The 27,008-nt window shown below is 38.0% G+C and overlaps 1 protein-coding gene across 1 annotated transcript in view; it reads left to right on the top strand.

Annotated features, from left to right (window-relative positions):
* PTPN22 (protein tyrosine phosphatase non-receptor type 22) overlaps positions 1-27,008 on the top strand; it is a 65,109-nt gene that overhangs the window by 15,347 nt on the left and 22,754 nt on the right. Inside the window, exons 2-14 of the mRNA XM_074263103.1 lie at positions 3,738-3,847; positions 5,783-5,859; positions 5,956-6,051; positions 6,200-6,238; positions 8,159-8,230; positions 8,354-8,413; positions 9,833-9,975; positions 10,797-10,863; positions 13,311-13,388; positions 16,631-16,723; positions 22,473-22,549; positions 22,640-23,430; positions 26,725-26,805. Coding sequence (XP_074119204.1) covers positions 3,769-3,847; positions 5,783-5,859; positions 5,956-6,051; positions 6,200-6,238; positions 8,159-8,230; positions 8,354-8,413; positions 9,833-9,975; positions 10,797-10,863; positions 13,311-13,388; positions 16,631-16,723; positions 22,473-22,549; positions 22,640-23,430; positions 26,725-26,805 — 1,753 coding nt within the window. The 5' untranslated portion in view covers positions 3,738-3,768. The remainder of the gene's footprint in view (positions 1-3,737; positions 3,848-5,782; positions 5,860-5,955; positions 6,052-6,199; positions 6,239-8,158; positions 8,231-8,353; positions 8,414-9,832; positions 9,976-10,796; positions 10,864-13,310; positions 13,389-16,630; positions 16,724-22,472; positions 22,550-22,639; positions 23,431-26,724; positions 26,806-27,008) is intronic.

Here is a 27,008-nt window from a genome sequence, read left to right as displayed (position 1 = left end):
GGGGAATCAAATAAGACCTATTTTGTTAGCTTCTTTCAGATTAACCTCTTTGGCTACCTTCCCCATATTGGGATGAATTTCTTCCTTCCCAGAATGGCTGGATTTTTATTATAATAATCTTAGTAAAAAAAAACAGTGAAGAAACTCTAAATCTGACTTACGATATATATATATATATATATATATATATATATATATATATATATATATATATATATATATATATATATATGTATATCCACACCCATATACATGAAGCATACATATATATGTATATATATATATATATACACATATACTCTCCCTCAAATATATCCTGCTATATATTCTATATAATCTATATAATCTAAGCTGTTAAAAGCCAGAGCTTCTGGGGCATAAGAAGGAAGTTCAAAGACAAAGAGCTACAGTGTTTGAAGATTTTAAAAACAGTGGACAGAGCACTGGGCTGAGAATTAAGAAGAGTTGAGCTTAACTCTGACCTCAGACACTTGTGAGCCATATCACACTGGACATGTCATTAACTTTGTTCCCTCAGCTAATATAATTATAACATCTATTTCCCAGGATTGTTGTATAATAGCTATAAAGTGCTTAGCACAGGGCCTGGCATATATTAAGTGCTTAATAAATGATCATTTCCTTGAATCCTTTGTAACACAAGCCCCTGAAACATTTCCCTTTCTCTGCTCTCTAGATCTGATATCCTTCAGGAAACAAACAAACAAACAAAAAAAAAAATGCAAACCTAAGATTCTGAAAGTCCTTTTGAAGAGTTTGTGTCTTTGGCTATACTAATGTTTGTATGTGATGCCTGGATTTGGAGTCAGAGGATTTGATTTTAAATTATGGCTTTGCATTGGCCACTGCAATTAACAGAGCCAGTCACTAAACACATTCACTTTCATTTGGAAAACAAAGGGGGCAGACTATGTGACTTATTTAAGTGGAAGAAGGACAATATTTATTCTGTTTGGCCTTAGAGGTACCCGGAGAATCATGGATTTAGAGCTGTAATGAGCTTTGTAGCCCATTACGTCAATCTCATTTTGCAAATGGGGAAATTGAGGCTGAGTGAGATTAAGTGACTTGTCCAGGATCACCCAGCTCATGTGAAGAAGGAATTCAATCCAGATCTTGCTAACTCAGAGTTCTGTGCCTATCTGTATGTGCTACCTCAAAGAACCAGGAACAATGGTTGGAAATTGCACGGACAAATTTAGGCTGGACCTTACGGCATCAGGCTTGTACCATCTGTCCAGGTGTGTTTCAGTCACGTCCAACTCTTCATGACCCCACTCGAGGATTTCTTGGTAAAGATACTGAAGGGGTTGGCCATTTCATTCTCCATCTCATTTTACAAATGAGGGAACTAAAGCAAGGGTGAAGACTTGCCGAGGTCATATAGATAGTAAGTATCTAAGGTCAGATTTGAACTCAGAAAGATGAGACTTCCTGACTCCAAATCTGGCATTCTATCCACTGGCCCACCTAGCTGTCCCCATTAGAATACCCCCAACATAGAATAGGCTACTTTGAGGGAATGGAGGATTCTCCCTCATTAAAGGACTTCCAACAGAGTTTGGATGCCTACTAGTCAGCAAGTTCTAGCAAGAATTCCTTTTCTGGTATGGATTGGACTAGACAGCCACTAAAGTCCCTTCCAGGGATCAATTCTGTGATTTTAGGATGAAATATATGGTGGGAAAATGCTCTGCCCTATTGTCTGGGCTAGGAGAATGGACGTGAAAACTGAAAGAAAGGGCCATGGCAAAGACCTTGATGGCTGAAAGACTAGTTCAACGGACTGAAATAGGGAACTTGAGAGTGAGCCTACATGAGAAAATAGGAAGATGATTTCAGTGTGTTGAGGTTGAGGGAATGCCCATTTATCAAAGGGAGAACGTGTAACTGCCATTTGGACATACAGGGTAAAAGCTTGGAAGACAGGTCAGGACTAAAGGTACACACATTTGGTACACACATCTGTGTAGAGATAACAGCTAGAGAGTAAATGGAATTTCTAAAGGAAAGAATTTATAGAAGGAAAAGAATAAGCAATTTTAAAGTACCTGCTATAGACCAGGTTCTGTGCTAAACACTTTACAAACATCTCGTCTGATCTTTACCATGCCCTTGTGAGGGAGTGCTATTACTGTCCCCTCTGACGGCTGAGGAAACTAAGGCAGGCAGAGGATAAGTGACTTGTCTAGGATCCCAAAGCTAGTGAGTGTCTGAGGCTGTATTTGTACTCCAGGCTTCCTGACTTTGGGCTCATTCTTCTGCCTACTGTATTACCTACCTTCTTTCTATAGAGAAAAGAGTGGAAGGTTAAAAATGAAACTTTGGGAAATATACAAAATCAGGAGAAAGGGGGCAGCTAGGTGGTACAGTAGAGCATTAGACCTGAAGTCAGGAGGACCTGAGCCCAAATGTGATCTCAGAGCTGTGTGACTGGGTAAGCCACTTAACCCCAATTGCATTTATTAAGCCCCTGCTATGTAAAAGGTATTTATTGAAGACCCTGCCTCTCTGGTGCCCCTAAAGTTCAAGAATGGAATGGATTAAGATTATCATAGACCATCTAATATTGACAAGAGGACATTTATTTAGCCATAACATGGACAGAATATTCAGCAATGATGCAGCATTAATAGAGGGAGACTCAGCCCCACTCAACTCCATTCAGAAAAGAGTCTGGTCGGCAGAGTGTGATGACTTTCAGGCAATGGGACATCTGACAAACATAATAAGCCCTGACTATTCAAGAGCCAGTCTCTTTATACCCTTAGGTGACTAAGAAGTTTGGTAAATGGAACCTTAATCTTCTGGACCAATTCAGTTAAGAGGATAGTTTAAGTCCCTTTTAAGGAAAAACAAGTCCAGTCCACATGGCTTAGGGCCCTAGGAAAAGATATTTTAGCCCATGTGGTAAGGGCTGCCCTAAGTAGTAGATATACAAGGTCAAAATAGAAAATTGCCAATGAGTTTAAGGGATTCACATTGTACTTTATAGCACTTTTTGGCAGGACACCCAGGGAGGCTGTATTTAGCTTGTATTTTATTTTCTAGCTTAAAAAAGGTGATTTCTGCAATAAAAATAGTAGTCCTCTCTCTTTGCTCTGTTTCTCTCCCTCTCTTTCCTTCTGTCTCTTTTCTCTTCTCTCCCTCCTCTCTCTGTTTTTCTTTCAATCTCTCTCTGTCTCTCTATCTCTGATTCTCTCTCTCTCTCTCTCTCTCTCTCTCTCTCTCTCTCTCTCTCTCTCTCTCTCTCTGTCTCTCTCTGTCTCTGTCTCTGTCTCTGTCTCTGTCTCTCTCTCTCTCTCTCTCTCTCTCTCTCTCTCTCTCTCTCTCTCTCTCTGTCTCTCTCTCTCCCTCCCCCTGTCTCTCCTCACTTCCCCCTCTCTCCCTCTGTCTCGATTTCTGTCTTTGTCTCTCTTTCTCTCTCTCTTCCCTCCCCACACCAATGATACTTTGGTTCAAGCAGAAACTTTATTTTCTGACAATACCTGCCCTTTAAAACATTCACCACAGCTTCCCTCTGACTTGCAGGTGTTTGTGGCTCAGGGATACCAAGTGTAATGTTTCCATTCTTTAAGACCTGACATTTCTTTTCACACAGAAGTGCTTTGGGGCTATCTAGAATAATAGGCAAACAATCGAGTGGAAAAGGGACTCTCAGCATTGTCATATCCCCTTTCTTTCAAATTATTTTTTCTTTATTATTTTTATTACAGAAGCTGAAAAAGGCAATCTACCAAGTATAAGATGGATAAAACATATCCTACAACTGTGGCTGAGAGGCCAGAAAATATCAAGAAAAACAGATACAAAGACATCTTGCCCTGTAAGTCTAGGGTATTTCGATTTCTTTTTCTAAATTTTTTTGTCCTCCTAAATTTACTCATCAACTGTCTTTCCTACACCTTCTATCTATAGTTTAATCTTCAAATACAACTATGACTTTTGGCTTTTATCACATATGCTTAAAGATAAGCTATTCATTTGGCTAAAAATATTTGTCAATCCATGAGCATTTTTCATATAGATTTTTAATTGATTTCTTTTATTCTGATGTTGCCTAGATTTCCTTCTGTAACTCGTACTCTCATAAGGCCATCCTTTAAAACAAAATAAAAATTAAAAATAAACAAGAGGAAAAAAATCAGCCAAACTAGAAAAAAAATCTACCATGCAATGGCAGTGAGGTGGTGCAGTGAGTCAGGGAGACTCATCTTCCTGAGTTCAAATGCAGCCTCAGACATTTACCAGTTGTGTGACTCTGCGCAATTCAGTTTACCCTGTGTGCCCCAGTTTCTCATTTGTAAAATGAATTGGAGAAGGACATGACAAACCACTCCAGTGGCAGATCTCCGGGTGTCTGCCCTTATGGATGATTGTTACAGCTTGGCAGATTCTCAGGAACTGGATGGAACAAGGACCTTGGGGCACCAAATCAATGAATGGTCTATTCTGGGGGGGGGACCCTTTTATTGAGCACAAGGGCTCAATTGGGAAAGTTTGCTAGCCTGCCTACTTGAATTGGTGAAGTTTGCTAAGGGGATTACCATTAGGGGAACTTTGCATCCCTTGCCTAAATGAAGCTGACTGAAGCCAAATGGGGATAAAGGAAGTTCCTGGTTGGTGGGTCCCTGGCCAAACACGCCACTTCTTTGAGCTTGGGTCTTAGTCATAAACACGCCCTCACAATAGCATTTGTACTGAGAGTACCACATGCACAAAGGAATATAAGAAAGTCACCCACGGAGAAAGCTCCATGGAGAAGGGGGTGCTTGAAGGAAACAAGGAATTCCAAGAAGTGAATGAAGAGGGAATGCACGTCAGGCATAAAGGCACCAGGGCCTTTCTGGGCCAAGGGGACCTCTTCCTTGGCCACTGAGTGGCCCCTAGTTCTGGACCTATCTTTATAGACACTCTGTAGATTTCTGGCCTCTAAAAAGAGATGTCACAGATATTATTCTCACAATAGTGCCTTTTTTCACCTGTCCCATGGAGCTCTCAAAGATGAGTTTGGGTTCATGTGTAGAAAGTTAAGTGGACCAGCGGGTAGAGTAGGGGTCAGGTTGTCAAGAAGACCTGAATTCAAATCTAGCCTCAGATACTTCGTAGTTGTGTGACCTTAGGGAAGACATTTAACCTCATTTTCTTAGCTGTAAAATAAGGCTATCAATAACACTTAGTAGGCACTTTATGAATGCTGACTATTCTTATCATTAAAGAATCTTGCAAAGCTTAAAGCCCCACATAAGGGCCAGAGATTATTATTATGTTCTCAAAAATAAGAAGTAGAAAGGTACTCAATGCACAAGGTTAATCAGATATACCTGTTCTTTTCCACACGAAAGAAATGCTGATTCCAAAAGACTCAAGTGCCCAAATGACAAAAACTTAAATAAGCAGCAGTAATTTATGACTACAGTCACATTCCCCTGGAGACTGATACTTGAAGCACCAAATAAATCTGTAATATAGGGGATAATTATGCCTGTCTTGGAAGCAGGAGGACATGCATTCAGATGCTAACTCTGACACATTCTAGCTGTCTGACCAAGAGCCTTGGGCATCCCAGCCCAAATCTCTTACAAAATGCAGACCACCTGTCAGTCTGCATACAGAGAAGGTGCTTGCCCTCAGGGAGTTCCCAGAACTTCTGAAATCACAGATCCAGACCAAAGAGAAATGTTGAAAGCCTCATATAAGGGACAGACATAGCCAAAGCCTCCTGCTCTAAGCCCCTTTCATGTTCCCTCTTTTCTTGCAGTTGATCATAGCAGGGTAAAGCTGTCCCTGATAACTTCCGATGAGGATTCCCACTATATCAATGCTAACTTCATCAAGGTACTGTACAAGAACACGCTCTAGAGAGAGGGCTGAGCCACGTGGGGCTTGGGAATGAATGGATATTTATACTCTCCCATCTGGGTCTCACTTTAGGGTGTGTACGGCCCCCGGGCCTACATCGCCACCCAGGGGCCTCTGGCTACCACCGTTCTGGACTTCTGGAGGATGATTTGGGAATACAGTGTTCTGGTAGGTTCTGATTCACCTCCTCCTTTCTCATGGCTGGAGGTGGAGTCGGGAGTAACTGCTGTGTTCTGTCAGTTAGTACTTTTTGGCTCCAAGGCTTAGGGTGCTGACTGGACAGGTTTTCATGGCTCTGTATCTTTCATCCTCACAGATCATCGTGATGGCATGCATGGAGTTTGAGATGGGAAAGGTGAGTGCCTTGGTCTGGAAAGAGGACCTGGAAGGAAAAGAGAAAGACTGAAAGTGAAGCCATAGTGGGCATCTTAGAGAGGTTAAGTCTTAGACCGAGCATTGTGCTTTGGAAGCAAGTTCATCCTTTAGCTTAGTGCTCAATTTGGGGATTACAAGTGATGCTTCATGTACTACAATTAAGTCAGAGAATCTCAGTGTTTGTTTCTATCTGAAGACCTACAACGATGAGGGACTCCCCACCTTCTGTGGCAGCCCATTTCAGTTGATTGTTAGGAATGTTTTCATTATAAGTCAAAATCCGCCTCTCTGTAGCTTCTACCACTGCCCTTATGGGGACAAATAGAACAAGTCAAACACATGTCCCTTCAAGTTATCATCTTCTAGTAATAGAAACTCCCAGGAACAAAAAAAATCTGTCTCCCTGCTGCCTTCATTTTCTTATCTCTTGCTTATTTCTCAATTTCTTGTTCTCTGGTCTTGTATCTCATCAATCATCTGAAGTTAATTTCTTCAAGATTGCTTGTGATCTCTTAATTTCCAGACTTAATTACCTTTCTCAATACTTATCTTTTTTGATCTTTCTTCAAGACTTGATCGTCTGAATTTCCTACTAGAAAGTTTCTCCCCTCCTGAGTTTTTATGGTGATGTTCTTTCCTAAGCCTTTGGCTATCTCTTTCTAAAAGGAGATAGATCTCATTCTCCTTTGCCAGACCATCATTCATGTTCTGAGTTCTCTTCTTCACTACAATCTCGCTCACTGATCTCATCAGCTCCCCTCAGCTTTAACTCCCATCATGATGCAGATAGCCAGCCCCAGTCTCTCTCTTAAATTTCAGTGCTGCATTACTAACAACTTATTAGGGATCTTCAACAGAATGTCTTGTAGGCATCTCAAACATATTGTATCCAAGATACAACTCGTCTCCCCAAGGCAATTTTTTCCCCTATGTCTGTTGCGGACACCACCATCCTTTCAGTCTGTTGGGTTCACAACCTTGGAGTCAATTCTCAATTTCTCACTTACCCTCACTCTACATATTCAGGCCACTGCCAAGGTTGGTTGGTTCTACTTCTATATTTCCATCTACCCCCTTCTCTTTACTCACACAGCCACCACCATACCTAAATAGGAATCATACTTAATCATACTTAATCACATACTTCAAGTATGTCATACTTGAAATGTGTTCATTACTGACTTTCATGCTGGGAGAAGACCAAAATGATATCACTATATTAGCCTGATGGTACAGTGTAAGTCTGACTGTGGCAAAGCAGACCAACATGAGCTTGGAAGGCTCTCCCATAGGTCAGGCACAGATAATCCACTTGAAAATTTGGGGAGGAAATGTCTTTAAGTTTTCACATCATACATTTCTTTTGAGCTATTGCAATTCTGCTTTGCTCACAGAACACAGTGTTTCTATATGTCACACCTGAAAAAATGATGGTAGCCTTTATTTGAAAACTTTTTGCCATATGGACATTGTCACTTTCCAAGAAAGTCCCTTCTACTTTGGGCTGGTTTTAACTGTCAAGAAGTCTTTCCTTGAATTAAATCTAAATTTTCCTCTTTCCATCTTCTATCCATTGCTTCTAGTTCCGTCCTTAGAGGCAAAACTGATCCCACTTTTAGGCGACAGACCCTCAAAGACCCTAAGGCAGATTTCCTGCCTTTGGTAACTGTTCTGCAGACTAAACATTCCTAGTAGTAGCTATATATATGAACATGAGGCCATTTACCATTCTGGTTCTGAATATAATCATTTTGGATATAATATTCTTTAATAGCCAGGATGAGACTGGGTCAATGCTCAAGCATATTAGAGGTTCTAGGTTAAAGGATAAGAAGTAACTTGGGCCACCCAGAAGAAACTGAAAGAAAAGGAAATCCTGACATTTGATTTTGTGCCACAGAAAAAATGTGAACGCTATTGGGCTGAGCCAGGAGAGACTGCTCTACAGTGTGGCCCTTTCTCCATCTCCTGTGTGAGTATGTCAAGTCTTCCCATTATAATGGACAAAGATCCCAGTGTCCTAAATTATTGTACAGAAGAACTTGTCTGTAGATCTTACTTATCTTCCCCCCTCTACTCAATATATCTTCCTTAGGAATCTGAAAACAAGAAATCGGATTATGTTATCAGGACGCTAAAAGCCAAGCTGAATAGCGTAAGTCTGAATGAAGCATCTTCCTTTCTCTTTCATAAAAGTGATGGTGCCAATCTAAGAGGGGAATTTCTTTAAAAAAAATTTTTTTTTCATTAAAGCTTCTTATTTTCAAAACATATGCATGCATAATTTTTCGACAGTGACCCTTGTAGAACCTTGTGTTCCAATGTTTCCCCCCTTCCTCTCACTCCCTCCCCTAGATGGCAAGTAATGCAATATATATTAAACATGGTAAAAATATATGCTAAGTCCAATATATGTACATATATTTATACAATTATATTGCAGAACAAGAAAAATCAGATCAAAAAGGAAAAAAAATGAGAAAGAAAATAAAATGCAAGCAACAACAAAAAGAATGAAAATGCTATGTTGTGTGATCCACCCTCAGTTCCCATAGTCCTCTCTCTGGGTGTGGATGACTCTCTTCATCACAAGATCATTGGAACTGAGCTCAATCATCTCATTGTTGAAAAGAGCCACATCCATCAGAACTCATCTTTCTGTGGTTATGTACAATGGTCTCCTGGTTCTGCTCACTTCACTGAGCATCAGTTCATGTAGGTCTCTCCAGGACTCTCTGAAATGATCCTGCTGATGGTTTTTTACAGAACAATAATATTCCATAACATTCATAGACCATAATTTATTCAGCCATTCTCCAAGTGATGGGCATCCATTCAGTTTCCAGTTTCTGGCCACTACAAAAAGGGCTGCTGCAAACATTCTTGCACATACAGGTCCTTTTTCCTCCTTTAAGATCTCTTTGGGATATAATCCCAATAGAATCTGCTGGATCAAAGGGTATGCACATTTCAATAGCCTCTAGTTGGGGAATTTCAAGGAATATTCAAATAGCTGAACACTCCTTTATCCTAACTATGTAGTTTATTAATAATAGCATGTACAAGGGCTCCAGGAATGTACTCAGGTTCACTGGATCTCATTTCTGGGCCTTAGTCTTATTCTGGTCCTGAGAACTGAAGCCACACACATGATCAAAACACAGGAAATCAACCCTTCCCAGAACTTAGGGCTGAAGTGGTCCTGGCAAATGATTTAATATTTAGTAGAACAAAGCAAGCTAGGCCTTTGTCATGTAGACCAATCTGAGATAAACCTAGTACAGGTTCCTTAGATTCACCCATTCTAAGTTCTGTTAACATGCTTCTACGTCCTTCTCCTGTGGGAATGGACCTAGCCAAACAGTTTATAGCAGGCACATAGATCATAGCAAAGCATTGTTATAATCTACCTGGATGACTTGAGAGTGGGTTGGTACACTCAAAAGAAAGTTCATGGATGGTAATCTTATTGACTTCTTTGTGGGAGCTGCTGGCTCTTCATGGCAGAGGAGGCATCTCCCAGTTTTCAACATGGAACTCTCTTTCCCATTTTATTCTGGCCATTCTCCTATAGGAAACGCGAACCATCTATCAGTTTCATTACAAGAATTGGCCAGATCATGATGTGCCCTCATCTCTAGATCCCATCCTTGAACTCATTTGGGAGATGCGTTGTTACCAGGAGGATGACAGTATTCCTATTTGTATTCACTGCAGGTATGATGGTGCTTAGAAGGGAAGGGGAATGCTTCTAGAGCAAACCATAAGCCACAGCTTCTTCTAACTGAAGGAGCACTAGTTTTTCCTAGCATTCAGAGCAGTCTAGGCCATCTCCCAGTTGGTTGGTGAGTAATGGAGTTTAGAAATATGAGTTAATAAGGAAGAAAAGTTGGGGTCAGTATTTGTCCAACTTCAGTGTTTTTAAAATAGCTGTGATTTCACTTAGGTAACTACCTTCTCCATTGATGCAATAACCCCACTTCCGACCTCCTACTCCACTTTCCCCTAGCCCCTGTGCCTTAGTAGCCCAAGTACATGCCAAAAAAACTCACCCCCTGGGGGCCGACCTTCTGGTCAGGAGCCTCCCTGTATTTAGCTAGGCTTGGCAGCCTGTTTCCAGGCCTACAGCTGAAGCTTTTCCAGGTTGGCAGGGACTTGCCAAAGCCTGTGATCCAAAGAACCCAGGGTCACCTTCACACTGTGATGAAACATCAGATTAGGAGCTGACTGTGTGTGCACAGAATAAGAATATACTTTTAAAAGTAGCTAGAATCTTGAGTTTTTATTTTTTCTAATAAATCGATTGGTGATTACTAGGAGAGATCGTCCAGCATAGGTAAGGAGGTTCAGTTGGTCTAGGAGGAAAGCACTTGCCAGCTGGCGACTGTGCTCTGGGAAGGATTTACATAGATGGCAAGCTTCATTGCCTCCATGAACTTTCCTGATCAACACTGCTTATGAAATTTCCAAAATGTCTGCAGATGATTCATTTTCGGTGATTCTGCCCCTCTCCTCAGTTCTGTGATTTTTCATTTCAGTGCTGGCTGTGGGAGGACTGGTGTTCTTTGTGCTGTTGATTATACTTGGAAACTGCTTAAGGATGGGGTGAGTATCTCTCAGCAGGTACTTCCCATTTGCCTTGCCCAAGATCAGATACTCAGAAATTGCTTCATTCTGCCAAACACCTGTTTCTCACTTCAGGCTTTCCTGAATTTACACTTTTAATTTTTCTTCCTGCATTCCAATATGTCAGTTTGACACACATTTAGCCAAACTGTTTTCCTAGCTGCAAATGTTCGTCACTAATCCTTGACCTGAACTTCCATAGGTTCTAAAGTGTTTTGTTAATATACCAATGTTCCCCAAATGAAGTTATTTACAGAACATTTCTGGACTTGAAATACACTGATGGAACCTCTAAATGCTAGGCTCAGGATACTGGGTTATCAACTATTCCTGGCATGAAGAGGTGAGGGAATTTTGGAATAATACTGAAGAAATTAAATTTATTTTTGTAATGAAAATTATTATACATTTTTTGATACATACATGCTATATTGTTTAATACTTTTGGTAGACTTTAGAAGAGGATGGATGTTGCAGGTAGAGCATTGGTATTTGAAGTTTGAGAAGCTGAGTTCAAATTCTGGTTCTATTACTTGATTATCATATGATAGAGTTTAGCCTATCTGGATTATCACTTCTTTATGTGGAAAAGGAGAAGGAGGAATTATTTTATACACTCTCTAAGGTTACTTTGAGTAAAACCTATGATTTTACTGTTTGATTTAAATTTTATCATAGAATACCTATCATATAACACCTAAGATTGCATGCAAGATAATTTTCAGTTATGTCCAACTCTTTGTAACCCCATTTGTAACCTTATCTTAGTAAATATTTGTTTCCTTCTTTAACACATTTTAGAGATATGAAACTGAGGCAAATAGGGTTAGTTAAGTGACTTGCCCAGGGTCACACAGCTAATAAATATCTAAAGCCAGATTTGAACTTATGAAGATGAGTCTTCTAGACTCTGGAACCTGTTTTCTACCCACTGCAACATCTAGCTGCCTGAGAGAAAATTTGGGAAATAATATATTACCAGACATTTAGATTGCTATGGCTTCCTCTCCCTCCTAAAAATCACATTAGCAGTATTATGCTGATAAAATATACTTATTTCTGTAAATAGTTATAGATTTTTCTATATGTCATAAGAATTCCCATTATCTGTTGCACATTTTCTCATATCATGTCTGTGGTTTCAGGATTCAGTCTCTTCCAAAAAACCCCAGAGAATTAAAAACCATGTAAAAGCACGTTAGAGGAGTTTTATAGACAGATGCATTCCAGGGTTAGGCATTAAGTCTTCAAAAGTACCAACCTCTGTGTTTTCTTTCCCTTTGTCCTTTTACTCCTCTCCCTCCCTTCCTTTCATATGTGGAGATATATCAGCAATGACATCAATCACTTGTTTCATACTTTGATTTAGCACAGGTGAGAGATGACATGGAAAGAAAAGAAGTAACTGAGGAACAACTTTTTTTTGCAATTCTTTTTAAAATATTTATTTATTTATTTATTTTTATTATAGCTTTTTACTTACAAAGCACAGGAAAGGGTAATTTTTTAACAATGACCCTTGAAAAACCTTCTGTTCCAACTTTTCCCCCCTTCCCCCACCCTTTCCCTTAGATGGCAAGGTAGTCTAATCCATGTTAAATATATTAAAGTATAAGTTAAATCATATATATATATATATGTGTATATATATATATATATATATACACACACATATTTATATAATTATCTTGCTGCACAAGAAAAATCAGATCTAGAAAGAAAAAAAACCTGAGAAGGAAAACAAAAATGCAAGCAAACAATAACAGAAAGAGTAGAAATGCTGATGTGGTCCACACTCATTTCCCATAGTTCTCTCTCTGGGTATAGCTGATGCTCTTCATTACTGAACAATGGGAACTAGTTTGAATCATCTTATTGTTAAAGAGAGCCACATCCACCAGAACTGATCATTAAATAGTCTTGGTGTTGCCATATATAATGATCTCCTGGTTCTACTCACTTCACTCAGCATCAGTTCATGTGAGTCTCTCCAGGCCTTTCTGAAATCATCCTGCTGGTCATCTCTTACAGAATAATATTCCATAACATTCATATACCACAATTTACTCAGCCATTGTCCAACTGATGGGCATCCATTCAATTTTCAGTTTCTAGCCACTACAAAGAGGGCTGCCACAAACATTTTTGCACATAACAGGTCCCTTTCTCTCCTTTAAGATCTCTTTGGGATATAAGTCCAGTAGAAACACTGCTGGGTCAAAGAGCATGCACAGTTTGGTAACTTTCTGAGCATAGTTCCAAATTGCCTTCCAGAATGGTTGGATTCTTTCACAACTCCACCAACAATGTATCAGTGTCCCAGTTTTCCCACATCCCTTCCAATATTTGTCATTGTCTTTTGAGGAACAATTTATTAACAATGATTGGGTCAAAAGCAATAAGATTTTATTTCTCTTGTTTGGCAGATAATTCCTGTGAACTTCAGTATTTTTAGTTTAATTCAGGACATGCGGACACAGAGACCTTCCTTAGTGCAAACTCAGGTATGAATGATTTATTGCAAACAGACTAGGTCTTATGTCCAAATTTTTCTCCCTTCCCTCCCTCCTTTCCCTCCCTCCTTTCCCTCTCTCCCTCTCTTCTCTTCCTCCTCTCCCTCTCTTCCTTCCCTCCCTTCCTCCTCCCCCTCTCCCTCCTCTTTTCCTTCTCTCCCTCCCTCCCTCCCTTCCTTCCTTCCTTCCTTCCTTCCTTCCTTCCTTCCTTCCTTCCTTCCTTCCTTCCTTCCTTCCTTCCTTCCTTCCTTCCTTCCTTCCTTCCTTCCTTCCTTCCTTCCTTCTTCCTTCCTTCCTTCCTTCCTTCCTTCCTTCCTTCCTTCCTTCCTTCTTTCCTTCCTTCCTTCCTTTCTTCCTTCCTTCCTTCTCTCTCTCCTTTCTTCCTTCCCTCCTTCAAGTTAAGACTACCATCCTAAAGAGTTTTCTCTTTCTTTAGTTGAGGTAATTGGGGTTAGTTGATTTGTTCAAGTGTCAAATCTCTGAGCCTGGAAGTGAACTCATGTTTCCCTGACTTCAGAGCTGGTGATCTATCCACTGTACTATCTAGCTTTCCCCTTTAAGTCACTTTTTGTGAGTGATAACTAGTAGAAACCAGTAGAGTGGTCATTACAACATGAGAGGTCCTATTATGCACAACCACATGCTATGTAAGCACTGGTAGTAATGATAATAGATTCATCAAGAAATAGATAATCAACAAGCATTTCTTGGGCATCTACTATGTATTAGGAATTGAAAGCCAATAGATTGACTATCAAGAGAATAAGTTATCAAAGGTTTTGGATTTCTCTTTCATGGATGAATCATTTTTCTTAGAGCTCCTAAAGACATAGCTATTTCCAAGATGGATATTAGGATCAAATGTCCCAAAAAGTAGGCAAATCAGAATATCCATCCTTTACAATTTAAGCAGACAAGTCCACTTTAGTGTGCTAAGAACTTTAAGTTGAAACTGTATGTAGGTTTTGAAAGAAAATTGTTGGCGCAGTGGATAGAGCACTACTTTTGAATTCAAGAGGACCTGAGTTCAAACCTGGTCTCAGACACTTAATACTTCCTAGCTGTGTGACCCTGGGCAAGTCACTTAACCCCAGCCTCAGGAGAAAAAAAAAAAAGAAAAAAAATTGTTAGCACTATTTTGCTCATATCTAAGATTAATGATGGAAGGTAATTTCTAGCTGTTTTTGAACTTGACAGACTCTAATATTTTGAAAGCTTTGTGCTTTCATCAATATGATCACACTCTTCCCCAATGTGGCTTACAATCCCTGTACATTTTGTTGGTTCCTTGGAAAAACATGAATTATTTGATGGACACTTTTGTCAGTTAGGTGTGCCTTATATGGTCTTTGGCAGGGCCTTTCTCTAAGACATTCCAGTAGGTAAGGTAGGATCTGTCACAACTTGTGGCTCTGCTGACAAGTTCAAGAACTCAGAGCCACCACCATTTCACAATAAATAGTGAAACCAACAAAAAGTTGACAGTTTTGTTCCCCTGTTTTGATAGTGGAAAAATAAATATCTAAACTTAGAAATTACGAACAATGTGGTTAAAAAAATTAGTCAGGTCAAAGAAAAAGAAATAGTAATTGCAAAACAAAACTATTGATTTGCCTCACACCAAGAAAGGTTTTCATTTTTCCGTTAAGAGACTATAGGGAAACTCTTCCCCCTCAACTTTTCTCATGTTGATTGTAGGCATTTTCTTTCTTCTTCCTAAGAAGTAGGAAAGATTTTTCATCAAATGAATTGTGAGATTTAAAGGGAGGGTCAGTCCATGCTAATGGAATGAGATCTCATAATGTATGCTACTTAAGAATGTTATATAAAAGCACTTTTTAAAATAAATATTCCAAAATGAAAGCTACCCTAAATTTTTCCATATTCAGACAACTACAAGATTCCTGAAACATTTTGTTATTTACCTTTATATTATGGAATTATAAAAAAGCAGTGAATTAATTAAAAACACTCATTTTTAAATTTCTTCCACTCTGGAAATAAAGCACAACCTGATGTTTACACTTCCTGCTTGCTTTTCCTTCCTTCTTAACAAAATATTTTTTCTTAAATAGATTTTTGGCTGAAAATTAACAATCCCTGAAATACTACTGATGTATTGATGTACTACAAGTATGAACTGTATTCTGATAGCTCATTTATGGAAAGTTTGTACTTAATTTGTTTAAGACCATATGAAGTGAAAGGAAGGAAAAATCCCTGAACATCATCATTCAAATGAAGAGGATGTAAATTTGAATGCAATGATTACCTCTAAAATACTAGTTTTCTGTACCTAGAACTTTTCCTTGAAGAAGAATTGGGATAGCAGAAGCAAAAATCCACCAGCATTATGATAGGCAATAGAAATTAAATCATCTTATAATGAAAAGCTATAACTTTATATAAGATCTAGAAACTACAGTCAGTGGGCCATTAAAAAACCCATTAGTGAGACATTCAGTAATATAATACAGTGGAAGGAACAATGGTCTTAGACTCAAAAGTTGACATACAGTCTGCTGTGCTTCCGATTATGGCAATTCTGATAAAGTATTTAGCCTTTCTGAGTTTCCTTCCTTATCTGTAAATTAGGTACAATTTTACAACCTTATTAATTCAGTATTTAGCTTGGCACATAGTAGGTACTTAATAAATGCTTATTGACTTGTTGATCTCATACAGTTGTTTTGAGGACCAAGTGAGAAAATGACATAAAAATGATTTAAGTATTACATATTTAATATATAGAATAGAATCATAGGCTTTAGACATGGAACATTTGTCAGAAACCATTTCATCCAACCCCTCCTTTTTACAAATGAGAAAACTTAAGAAGGGTTGAATAATTCACTTAAGATCACGGAAATAGCTAAGCCATAAGCAGCCTCCCTGACTTCTGGACTCTAAAATTCAGTGTGTTTTCTACCACACCAGTTTTCCAAAATTGTTATTATAAAAACCTGAGGTAGCTCCTCAGAATTTTCTCTAATGCGATTTAGCCCATTGAAATGTCTCCCATTTTCTACCTCTAATCAACTGACATATTAGAAAAACTAAGTCTTGGAAAGGCTAAATGATGTGATCCAATTATACAACTAGTAAATGTCACAGGCAGGATTGAATTCCATGTTTCCTAACTATATAGGTCATGAATTCCATTAGGCCACATGGCCTTTCACCCAGCCCTATGGTTTGACAGCTTTTGATGCTTGGTTTGTGTTGTTCTTTAGGAGCAGTATGAGTTGGTCTACAATGCTGTGTTAGAACTGTTTAAGAAACAGATGGAAATTCTCACAGATAATCAGGATGCTGCTAGTCCAGAGGTAGGAATCAAGTATATTTTCTTCCTTTGATGCTCAGAGTTGTCTTCTGCCAAAAAGATCTCAAAATATATTACTTATTTTGTTACCTGCCACTGCCATTACCAGCAGGGACTGGATATGCATGGGATGGTTCTATAAATTTCCTGTGGGGTAGAAAATGGTATTATACCCATTTGATGAACTAGTCCAGAGAAAGAGGTATTCAATCTAGAAAAAATATTTTCCATATTAATCAACTGTTTCATATATTTTCTGCTAAATATAAATATATTATAATATAATAAAAATATAAAAAATAAATATAAGCTAAATATAAATACAAGTATGATTTGGGAGTGCAGAAAAAGTGAATTATTATCTTGTGCTTCAGATAGCTGAATGTGACACGCAAGTAAGAAGTCAGACTTAGCTAGTCAAAGCATTGAAAAAACTGAATCCAGATGTGGTTTTGTCGTTACTGTCCCTGCCTTGTCATCACTATAATGCATGGCTGATGTTTGTAAAGTTGGGGTTTTTAAAATCAATTTTTAGCTGAGGCATATAAATCACAAAAAGCATCTTGGTGGACCAAACCAAGAATAAGATCAGCAGTAAGAAAACTATAGACCTTTGGATGCCAAAGTGATCACATCTCATAGCTTGCTCAAATTGAGATATATATATATATATATATATATATATATATACACACACATACATATGTATATATATATATGTATGTGTGTGTGCGTGTGTGTATATATATACATATATATACACATATATATATTCATAAATATTAAAAGTTGTAAAAAATCTTAGGATCATCTTGTCCAAACCTCTCATTTTTTAGATTAGAAAATTAAGGCTAAGAGAAGTAACATCTATATTAAAATTTTGTCACAGTTGTGATTTATCATATTTCTTTCTAAATATTACATGATCAACCAATCAAAATTTAAATTTTCCCTCTGAAATTAAGCCTACAACTTCCACCCCACTACACAGTTTTGTCCTCAGGGATCAAACAGAATAAGGCCTTCTGGTTGGTTTCCCTGTCTCAAGTTAATTTTTATAAAGCATGTTGAAAACTTTAAAGCCTTATAGAAAAACTTGTTTATAATAATAATAATAATAATAATAATAATAATTATTATTATTACTATTACTACTACTACTATAACACAAAGTTGGGAGGGATAGCTGACATACTGTGACAAAGTCAGAAGCCAAGTCTGGTGAGAAAGTTGGCCTATGAATATGAATGCCAACAAAAATGTAAAGTTTTATATTTGCAAAAAAAAATTAAATTCACAAATACAGACTACGATCAGCAGTTTGAAAAAAGCTAAGTTTATTTTGTGAACTACAAACTCAGTATAAGTTAGCAGAGCTATAAGGCAGCCAGAAAAAAATTGCTAATTAAAATTTGGTCTGCAGTGAGAAAACTGTAACTTCCAAGAAAAAGGAAGTAATGGTTCCTTTGAAATCTACCTAGTCATATCATATCTGGAGTATTCTGATCCTTTCTGGGCACAGCAGTTTAAGAAAAATATTGATGAAGGTTGAAGAGTTTTGAGCACCTTTAATATGAAGATCAATTGAAGAAGCTAGGAATGTATTTAACTTTACTCAAGTATCAAAAGGACGGTTATGTGGAAGAGTCAAGTCAACAAATACTAAGTACTTACTATGTGTCAGGAATTGTGCTACATGTTAGAACTACAAAGAAAGACAAAAGATTTATTCAGCCATCTCCCAATGAATGAGCTCCCATTTTGTTTCCAGTTTGTTTAGATTTTTTTTTTGTTAATACAAATAATACTGCTATGAATATTTTGTCAGATAAAGAATGACCTCTCTGTTATTGGGTATAATCTCAATTAAATAGTGCCTTTTGCTACATAATTCCAAATTATTTTACAGAATGGTTGGACCAATTCATAGCTCTACCAATGGTGTTTTGGTTTTTCCACAAGTTTGATATAGAATCCATTTTTTATCATCTTTGCCAATTTGATCTTGCTTTAACTTTCACTAGTTTATCTTAATCATGTCTTCTATAACAACAGAGTAAGTAAGTCTACTTTTAGTTTGCATTTATATAGTTATTTACATTTTTTTCTTCCCACTAGAATGAGATCCTTGAAAGTAAGAGTATATTTATTTTTTACTTTCTTTGAATTCCCAGGACTAGCCCAATGCCTGACACATCATATGTACTTAATAGATGTTTATTTATGGAATGACTGATTACCCAAGTTGTTGAGCTAAAGTCATATAGTAAATAGCAGAGCCAGATTTCAAACCAAGATCTGGATTCTAATCAGTTAAGAAGCATTTATTAAGTACCTACTATTCACCAGATACTATATTAAGTACTGGGATTCATTTACTACATCAATACTACCTCACACATATTACTATCATTATTATTCACTCACTACTAGGTGCTGTACCAAACTTTTAAAAATGTATGATTACTGATTCTATCCTTAGAATATCTATTAAATACATAGCCTTTTCTTTTTAGTTAAGAATTACTTTTAGAATTTATTAAGAGTACTTTTTATTAAAAATTTAAAGCAACAATAATAGTTAACAATTTCATGCTCAAAGAGTACAACAGAAGCTTAAGATATAGTCTCTGTTCTCAGGAGGCTTACAATGTAGTTGGAAAGACAAGATTTACACACATGATATATGTAGCAGATAACAGAAGCTGGCATGGGATAGTACAATATGAAAAAGTATCAAAGTCCAAATAGGTAGAAAATCTGTATATGCTGTAGTAGGTGAGAAGTTATGGAGAGAAAGAAGTATCATAAACAAAGATACAAGGATAATGTCAGCTCTAAGGTGAGTGAGGTAATTAGAATGATGAGACAAAAGGAAATCATCCTATTAGTATCCTTTCTTCCCAATTATTTAACTATTTTAATATATTGAATTTTTATATTTTATATATCATAATATATAATAAAAATAATATATTTGCTCAATATTGGTGCTTATATATATTTATATATGTGTTGCATTCCTATTATATTGCAAGATTCTTTGAAATAGAATGCGTTATTACTGATACTTGTATATCTAGTATAACTAGCATATAGTTTTTACCCCAGTTCTTGGCCTAGAGATGGCACATAAAAAAATGCTGGTTGATTAGGAGCGCCAAAGAATCAAACATTTAAATATTATTGAGAGACAATACTAGCATCTATTTTATAATCTAAATGTATAGTATCAGAGTTTTATTTGATATAGTTATTATGCTATGGAGATCCAAAAATAGACTTTAGTCATCCCCAACAATATAATCATATCCTACCTTACAATTTAGTTCAACAAGTCAGCATAATTTTATTAAGTGTCTATAAGTGTGCTTCAAATGCTGGAGATATAAAGATAGATATGTCACAGACTCTGCTTTTAAGTATCTCCAAATCTAGTTGGAGGAAAGGTAAATGCACAAATAATACAAGGGGGAATAAAATACATGCATATGGGAAATTTAATCAGAGTACTATGAGAAATTTGAGGAAGGAAAAATTATTTTCAGTTAGGTGGAAGGTATAAGGAGTTAGAAAAGTCTTCCTGAAGAAGGCAGTAACTAGGTCTGATTTGAATCTTTAAAGAAAGGATGGGTTTCATTGATAAGAGTAGAGCTAAGAGTCCATTCTAAGCATGGGCTAATACATGCACCAAAATGCTGGCAAAATGAGAATTAGGTTTGTAAAATAATCTAGTTTATGGAGAATATAGACTACATGAAAAAGAATAGTCTGAGTTGGAAAAGTTGGTCAGGTGAGTTGAGAGAAGGCTGGAGGTTCTGAGTACAGAAGCAGGAGTAGGTAGTCAATGTGGAATGACCGAAGTCTTCTGAGAAGAACAAAGACACTGTAGGGGAGGAACATGAGAGGATTCTCAGAAATCCGAGGTTACACTGGACAGCGCTTAGGCTGGAACCAGGAAGACTCCGGGGAGGCCGTTACACTAGGCCGGACAAGAGGAGAGGGTGGTTTGAACCATGGTCAGTGCGAACAGTCTCAGGGAAGCAGAAGTGCCGAGAACAGGCGCAGACTGGATGTGTTGGGGGAAGAACAGAGAAAAGCCAGAGGTAATTTTAGGGTTAGGAGTTCGGGTTCTGAGAACGAGATTTTTGCCGCTAATCTAAAAGATAAATGAGAAAAGCTCGAGTTTACTTTTGGCGCTAAGGAGTTGTACGCTGCAGTGGTTCACTGAAGCAGAGGAGTCGGGCAGGTAGCAGAAGGTCTGTGAGGAGATCTCGGCAGGCAAAGTTCGTGAGACTGCTGGAGAAACGGGAGGTGGTGAGGTCACCAGGGAGACTGGAGAGGGAAGGGAAGAGGGCTTACATCCCTCTTGAAGTCAGGTGAATGTGTCGGGCTGGGGCGGATCGGACCAAGACCAGCTCCGGACGTTCCGCCAGAGGTTGAACACAAATAGTCTCTATGGACATCTGGGGGGCTTCTCCAACTTTGCGCATCTCGTGTTTCTTCGGAGTCTCTCCCTTCTGCTTCACTCACAGAGCGTAGCCCTTCTCTGGGTGGGCCCCGGAACAGGGTCTCCTATGTCATGAATCCATTCTAAAGTTCTCAAGAGAAACCTTGAGTGTGTCCTTGTTTTGCTTTTCTGAAGGCCCTGTGTGAGTTCTCCACAAAATAATCTATTTGGCCAGCGTCCATTTGGCACTCAAACCCTGGCCAGCCCCGCGGAGTTGTGCTCTCTGCAGGAGAGTTGGAATGCTCGGCAGTTTGGGTCAAGAAAGGACTCAGTGTCTTGTTTAAGGTACAAGAAGAAGATAACGAGCATGTGGAGCTAGCAAAACGGTTCCATTCTGTTTTACTAATAGATACAAACCTTTAAAGAGTTTCTTTCAATTAAGGCTGTGATTTTATTGATTTGGGAAAAACTCAGGGTGGAAAATTTTGTGAATGTAGATTGGCAATCTGCCTGTGATATATAGCCTTATTTATTTTTATGTTTGAATCTCTAGTAATTGGCAAAGAACCTCAATCAATCAATTTATTCAGCATTTATTAAGCATTTACTATGTGACAGACACAGTGCAAACAAGCAAAATGAATGACTCAAACCCAATTTCTAAAGAACTTACATTCTAATTGAAAAGATGCAAGAATCCATAAAAATAGATGACAAGTATAAATGAATATGTTTTTTCGTATGAGTATATATGTACACACACACATAAAGAAGGCATATACGGTGTAGTTTGGTAGAGGAGGAGAATCAGGAAAAGTTTTGTGCAGAAGGTGCTGTTTAAAGTACATTTTTTTTCCCCCTGAGACTGGGGTTAAGTGACTTGCCCAGGGTCACACAGCTAGGAAGTGTTAAGTGTCTAAGGCAATATTTGAACTCAGGTCCTCCTGAATTCAAGGCTGGTGCTCTATCCACTGCGCCACCTAGCTGCCCCCTATTTGAAATACATCTTAAAGCAAATGAGGGATTTAAAGAAAGAGATTAAGGGAATATCCTCATAGGTCTGGACTATGTAACTCCCTAAGCCTCAGAATTTGTGAGACTCACTTACTTTTTTCATAAATCATTTGAAAATCTTTAGCTTTCCTAAAGAATTTCTGCCCTGCATTCTAAAAAACAGTGGAGAAAGTAGATCTATGAATAACTTATTACTGCACAAGGCTTTCCTTGGTAGCTCTCCTCAATATATCTTCTTAAATGTCCAAGCCATTTCTTCACCTCCTGTTTTCCTCCTTTTCTTCCAAAGATTCAAGCCAATCATGTAACCCTTAAGCCACATCCAGCTCTAGAATGTGATCCTTATTCTAGGACTCCACCACTTTGGTGAGTTTTGCAAATAATCCATATATGGAGGGATAGGAGAATACGTGTTTGTCAGTCATAACTGTTCTCGCTTGTTACTGTTTGTTACAGTGCTGCTGAAAAAGACTCAGTAATTAAATGCCAGCAGAATAAGCATGTGATCCAAGAAGAAACAGTACTGGATTGTGGTCCCCCTGTTCTACATGGAAGCCAAGGACTCAGTTTGCATTCAGTTAAGCAGGGCATTTCTGTTGAAGATTTGGAATTAAATTCTAGTTGTGAGAAAAATGCAGATAGTTTTATGAAATGGGAGACAAAGTTATATCCACTGGTTGGGGAACCACTTCAAAAGCATGGAAGTTTGGACTTGAACACCATTTCGGCTGGGACTCGTCCCAGTTCAGGATCTGCAAACACAAAGGGAAGGCAGCTTAACGCAATCCCGTTAACACGAACCAAATCCATTCCCTTTGAGTTGCCACCACAGAGGCAATCGAAGGAGTGTGAAATCAAAGATGCATTCCCTTGTTTGGATGCCCAGCAAGGCCACTCCTACTCTTCTGTTGACTTACAGGCTCAAAAGTCAAAAAGTATTTCTTCAGTGGAACTGAATCATCTCCTGGGTGGCACAAAGCCCCAAATACCTAACATTTCCCATCCAAAACTCCATGTTTCCAGTGTATACAGAGTACATCCTTATACTCCCTTAGCAGAAGACCCTTATTTTTCACATTCACCTCCAAGTAATGCTGGTTCTCCAATGTGTGTTGATTGCTCGAAGCCAAATGAAACTCTCTTTTTATCATCTATAGCCACTACAACTCCAATTTCTGATGGTAATTCATTTAATCCTTTAGTATCCAATCATTTTCACCCATCTCTTAGTAGAAGGACATCAGTGGGTAAGTAACTAATAAAGTTGTATGCAATCCTAAGATTAATTTATCAGCAGATGTGGTTTCCTATTTAAAAAAATAAGGCAGCCATCATTAGACTCAGAATCCTGAAGATCCGGGTTTGAATCCATCTGATTTCATTGGGCCTGAATATTCTTATTTGTAAAATGAGGGCATTGGACTCCAAGGCTTTTAAGATCCCATCTGGCCCTAAAACTTTCTGGCCTTCACAAGTGTTTTACTTTTAATTACAGAGGTTGTTGTTTGTCCTTTGTCCTGGAAGAGTTCCCTGACATTGGGGGACTGGGAAACGCCATGATATTGGCATTGGAGAAGAGCTTTCATTCAAATTTCCCAAAATTGGGAATTGGATATAAGGGAGGCTGGGCAAGGTTCCCTGCCTCCCTGTCCCCTCTGGAGCCACCTGGGCCTAGTGGCCAGAGAGATCAGATGCCTGGAGATGGCCTGGATGCAATGGGAGGCCTTGGGCTTTGGGAGGCTCAGGTCTTCAACAGGTCTTGGATTGACTGAGGCTGCACTTCAGTGATTAAGGCTAGGCAATGCCAAAGGAATAGCATGAAAATAAAATAATAGCTAACATTTATAGGGTATTTATCATATGCCAGGTAACATGCTAAGCAATTTTCACAAATATCATCTTACTTGATCCTCACAGAATTAAGGAAAATAGAGGCTAAAGGACTGGCCCAAGCTCACACAGTTAGTAAGGGTCTGAGGCTGGATTTGAACTCAGATATTCCTGGCTCCAGGCTCAGGGCTCCATCCACTCCGTCACCTACACATAGATACACAAATACATATACATAGATAGACACATATGTCCAAACCCGTTTCTGTTGGCTACCCCACGTTTTTTATTGTAGAAGAACTTAGTTGCAAATATTTCATGTGATAGAAATAGCATTGATGATGAGAATGAAAAAGAACTGATGTCAAGTTTTTCTCTCACGTGTTAGTAACTTTTGCTTCCACTCTTTTTGCCATTACGCTAGCAAAAAGGGTACACATATTCTATAGGTGTGGAACAAATATTGTCATTTTTTTCATGTTAGCTTTAGAAGTTTGGGTGACTTTTTCCATTGGGGATATTTAGAAGTGTAAGATTATTCTTTTGGGCTGTTTGGGAATATTTGGGAATTTTGGGAAATTTGAATGAAAGCTCTTCTCCAATGCCTTATTATGGCAAGAAGGGTTCCTTTTTTTTTTTTTTTTTTTTTTTTTCCTTAAAGATTATGCCAGCAAAGAACAAACTCTCAAAGTTTGGATCAAGTTGCAGACTTTGTAGCTGACATTTGACCAGTTCAGAGAAGCCCATTATCAGGCTAGTCATCAGTGAGGCATTTTGTTTTTTTGTTTTTGTTTTTTTAATTTTATTTATAAATTTTTTTGATATTATATGCATGAGTAATTTTTAAAATAACATTATCCCTTGTATTCATTTTTCCAAATTATCCCCCCCTCCCTCCACTCCCTCCCCTTGATGACAGGCAATCCCATATATTTTACATGTGTTACAATATTACCTAGATACAATATATGTGTGTAAATCCCATTTTCTTGTTGCATGTTAAGTATTAGATTCCGAAGGTATAAGTAACCTGGGTAGACAGACAGTAGTTCTAACAGTTTACATTCACTTCCCAGTGTTCCTTCTCTGGGTGTAGTTGTTTCTGTCCATCATTGATCAACTGGAAGTGAGTTGGATCTTCTTTATGTTGAAGATCTCCACTTCCATCAGAATATATCTTCATACAACACTGAAGTGTACAGCGATCTTTTGGTTCTATTCATTAGTGAGTCATTTTGAGTAGACCACAGCATTAAATTACCAGAAGCTCATTTACTGAGACATAGGGGTTTAGAATCTGCTTTAATAAAGGTAGGACTTATACTTATGAAATCACAGATCTTGGGAAATTGTTGAAGAGGTTATAAGGGGTGAGAGGAGACAGAAAGGAAGTTGAGTTCTCCTTAGCATGCATGTAAAAATATTTTCATTAAACAGTTAATATTAAACAGGAATAAAATCCTCCTTGCTATTCAGAGTACTTACAGAGCTAAATTAAAAGATCAACAGAGTATAATTGTTATATTTGCAAAGCATAGAAATAGTTGTATTTGCAGAATATTTTGTGGCAAGGGAAATATATATGTATACATATACATAACATTATATATAGATAGAAAAATCTTTCTTAGACTCAATCTAAACAACAATCAATGAATCAACATTTACTAAGTGCCTATTACGTGCCTGGCATATTACTAGATACTGGGATATAAATACAAATCCCAGATTCCCTGGAGTTGTTTAGGAATTTAAATGCCTCACTAGATATTCACAATATTGCTGGGCATGTGTAAATAACAAATCTCCATTTTTCATAAGTTGTACTGATCCTTATGCCACCTAGTGGGCATTCACTTTTAATATCTCCCTGCCCCCAAGTGATTAAATATTTCAGGAGAATATCATAAATACACACTAGTGCCCTACTTTTCTGGTATTTGAAATAATAGTCCATGTTTCCGCATTATCATTAAAGAGATGGGCTGGAGACCATTATATTCATATAATAACTATTGACATAGATGAGTAAGTTGCAAAAAAATATATATTTTTTGTTGCATGCTCAGGGAATAAAATCTATAAGGAACAAAATATTCAAAGAAAGGTGATATACAGAAAACAACTTAAAATTCCCTCAGATTAATATATTTTATTTTACTAATTTATCTGGTACTTGAGATGGTCATGAAATATACCTGAATTTGACAGGACTATTAAGTGTTAAAACAAAAATAGAATAGGAGCAGCAAACAACATCTGAGGGCTTGCAGGCATTTCTGTTTATATATATATATCTCATTTGATTCTAACAAAAACATTAGAAGGCAAGCCCCATATTTATTGTTACTCTAATTTACAGATAAAGAAATAGAGGCTCAGAGAAGTTAGATACTCAGCTAGTGTCCATAAGCTCCTAATTTTCCTGCCCCTAAATCCAAAGCTCTTTCCACCACATCACATTGCCTTTCTAAGCTAGTGTAGGTTGTTTGGATAAGCTGCTGAGTTCTTAACAACTCTGAAATCCTGGGATCTGAGCGACTTGTATAATGAAATCAAGATCAGTGAACCCCTTTTACTTTTCTCTCCCAACCCCGAGATGGTGGAACAAGTAGGTATCTCATTGGTTGAAAGTGATTAATGATGCATTAGAACTTTCTTTGGATTGTTCAATTTTATTGAGTCCATGTTTTGATATTTTTAATTATCAGATCTTCCAGAGTTAGATGATGAAATCCCTCCTCCTTTACCTGAGCGAACCCCTGAATCCTTTATTGTGCCTGAGGAATCTGGTGAGTACAGATGGCTTAAAAATCACTTTTTTTCCCCCTGAGTCTGGGGTTAAGTGACTTGCCCAGGGTCACACAGCTAGGATGTGTTAAGTGTCTGAGACCACATTTGAACTCGGGTCCTCCTGGATTCAGGGCTGGTGCTCTATCCATTGCGCCACCTCATTGGATGACTTAAAAATCACAATGTGGCCAGGGTCAGTTGC

Source organism: Sminthopsis crassicaudata, chromosome 4 (genome assembly GCF_048593235.1).
Source record: "Sminthopsis crassicaudata isolate SCR6 chromosome 4, ASM4859323v1, whole genome shotgun sequence".
NCBI classification, from domain to species: Eukaryota; Metazoa; Chordata; class Mammalia; order Dasyuromorphia; family Dasyuridae; genus Sminthopsis; species Sminthopsis crassicaudata.
This window is presented reverse-complemented; position numbering and strand designations above follow the sequence as displayed.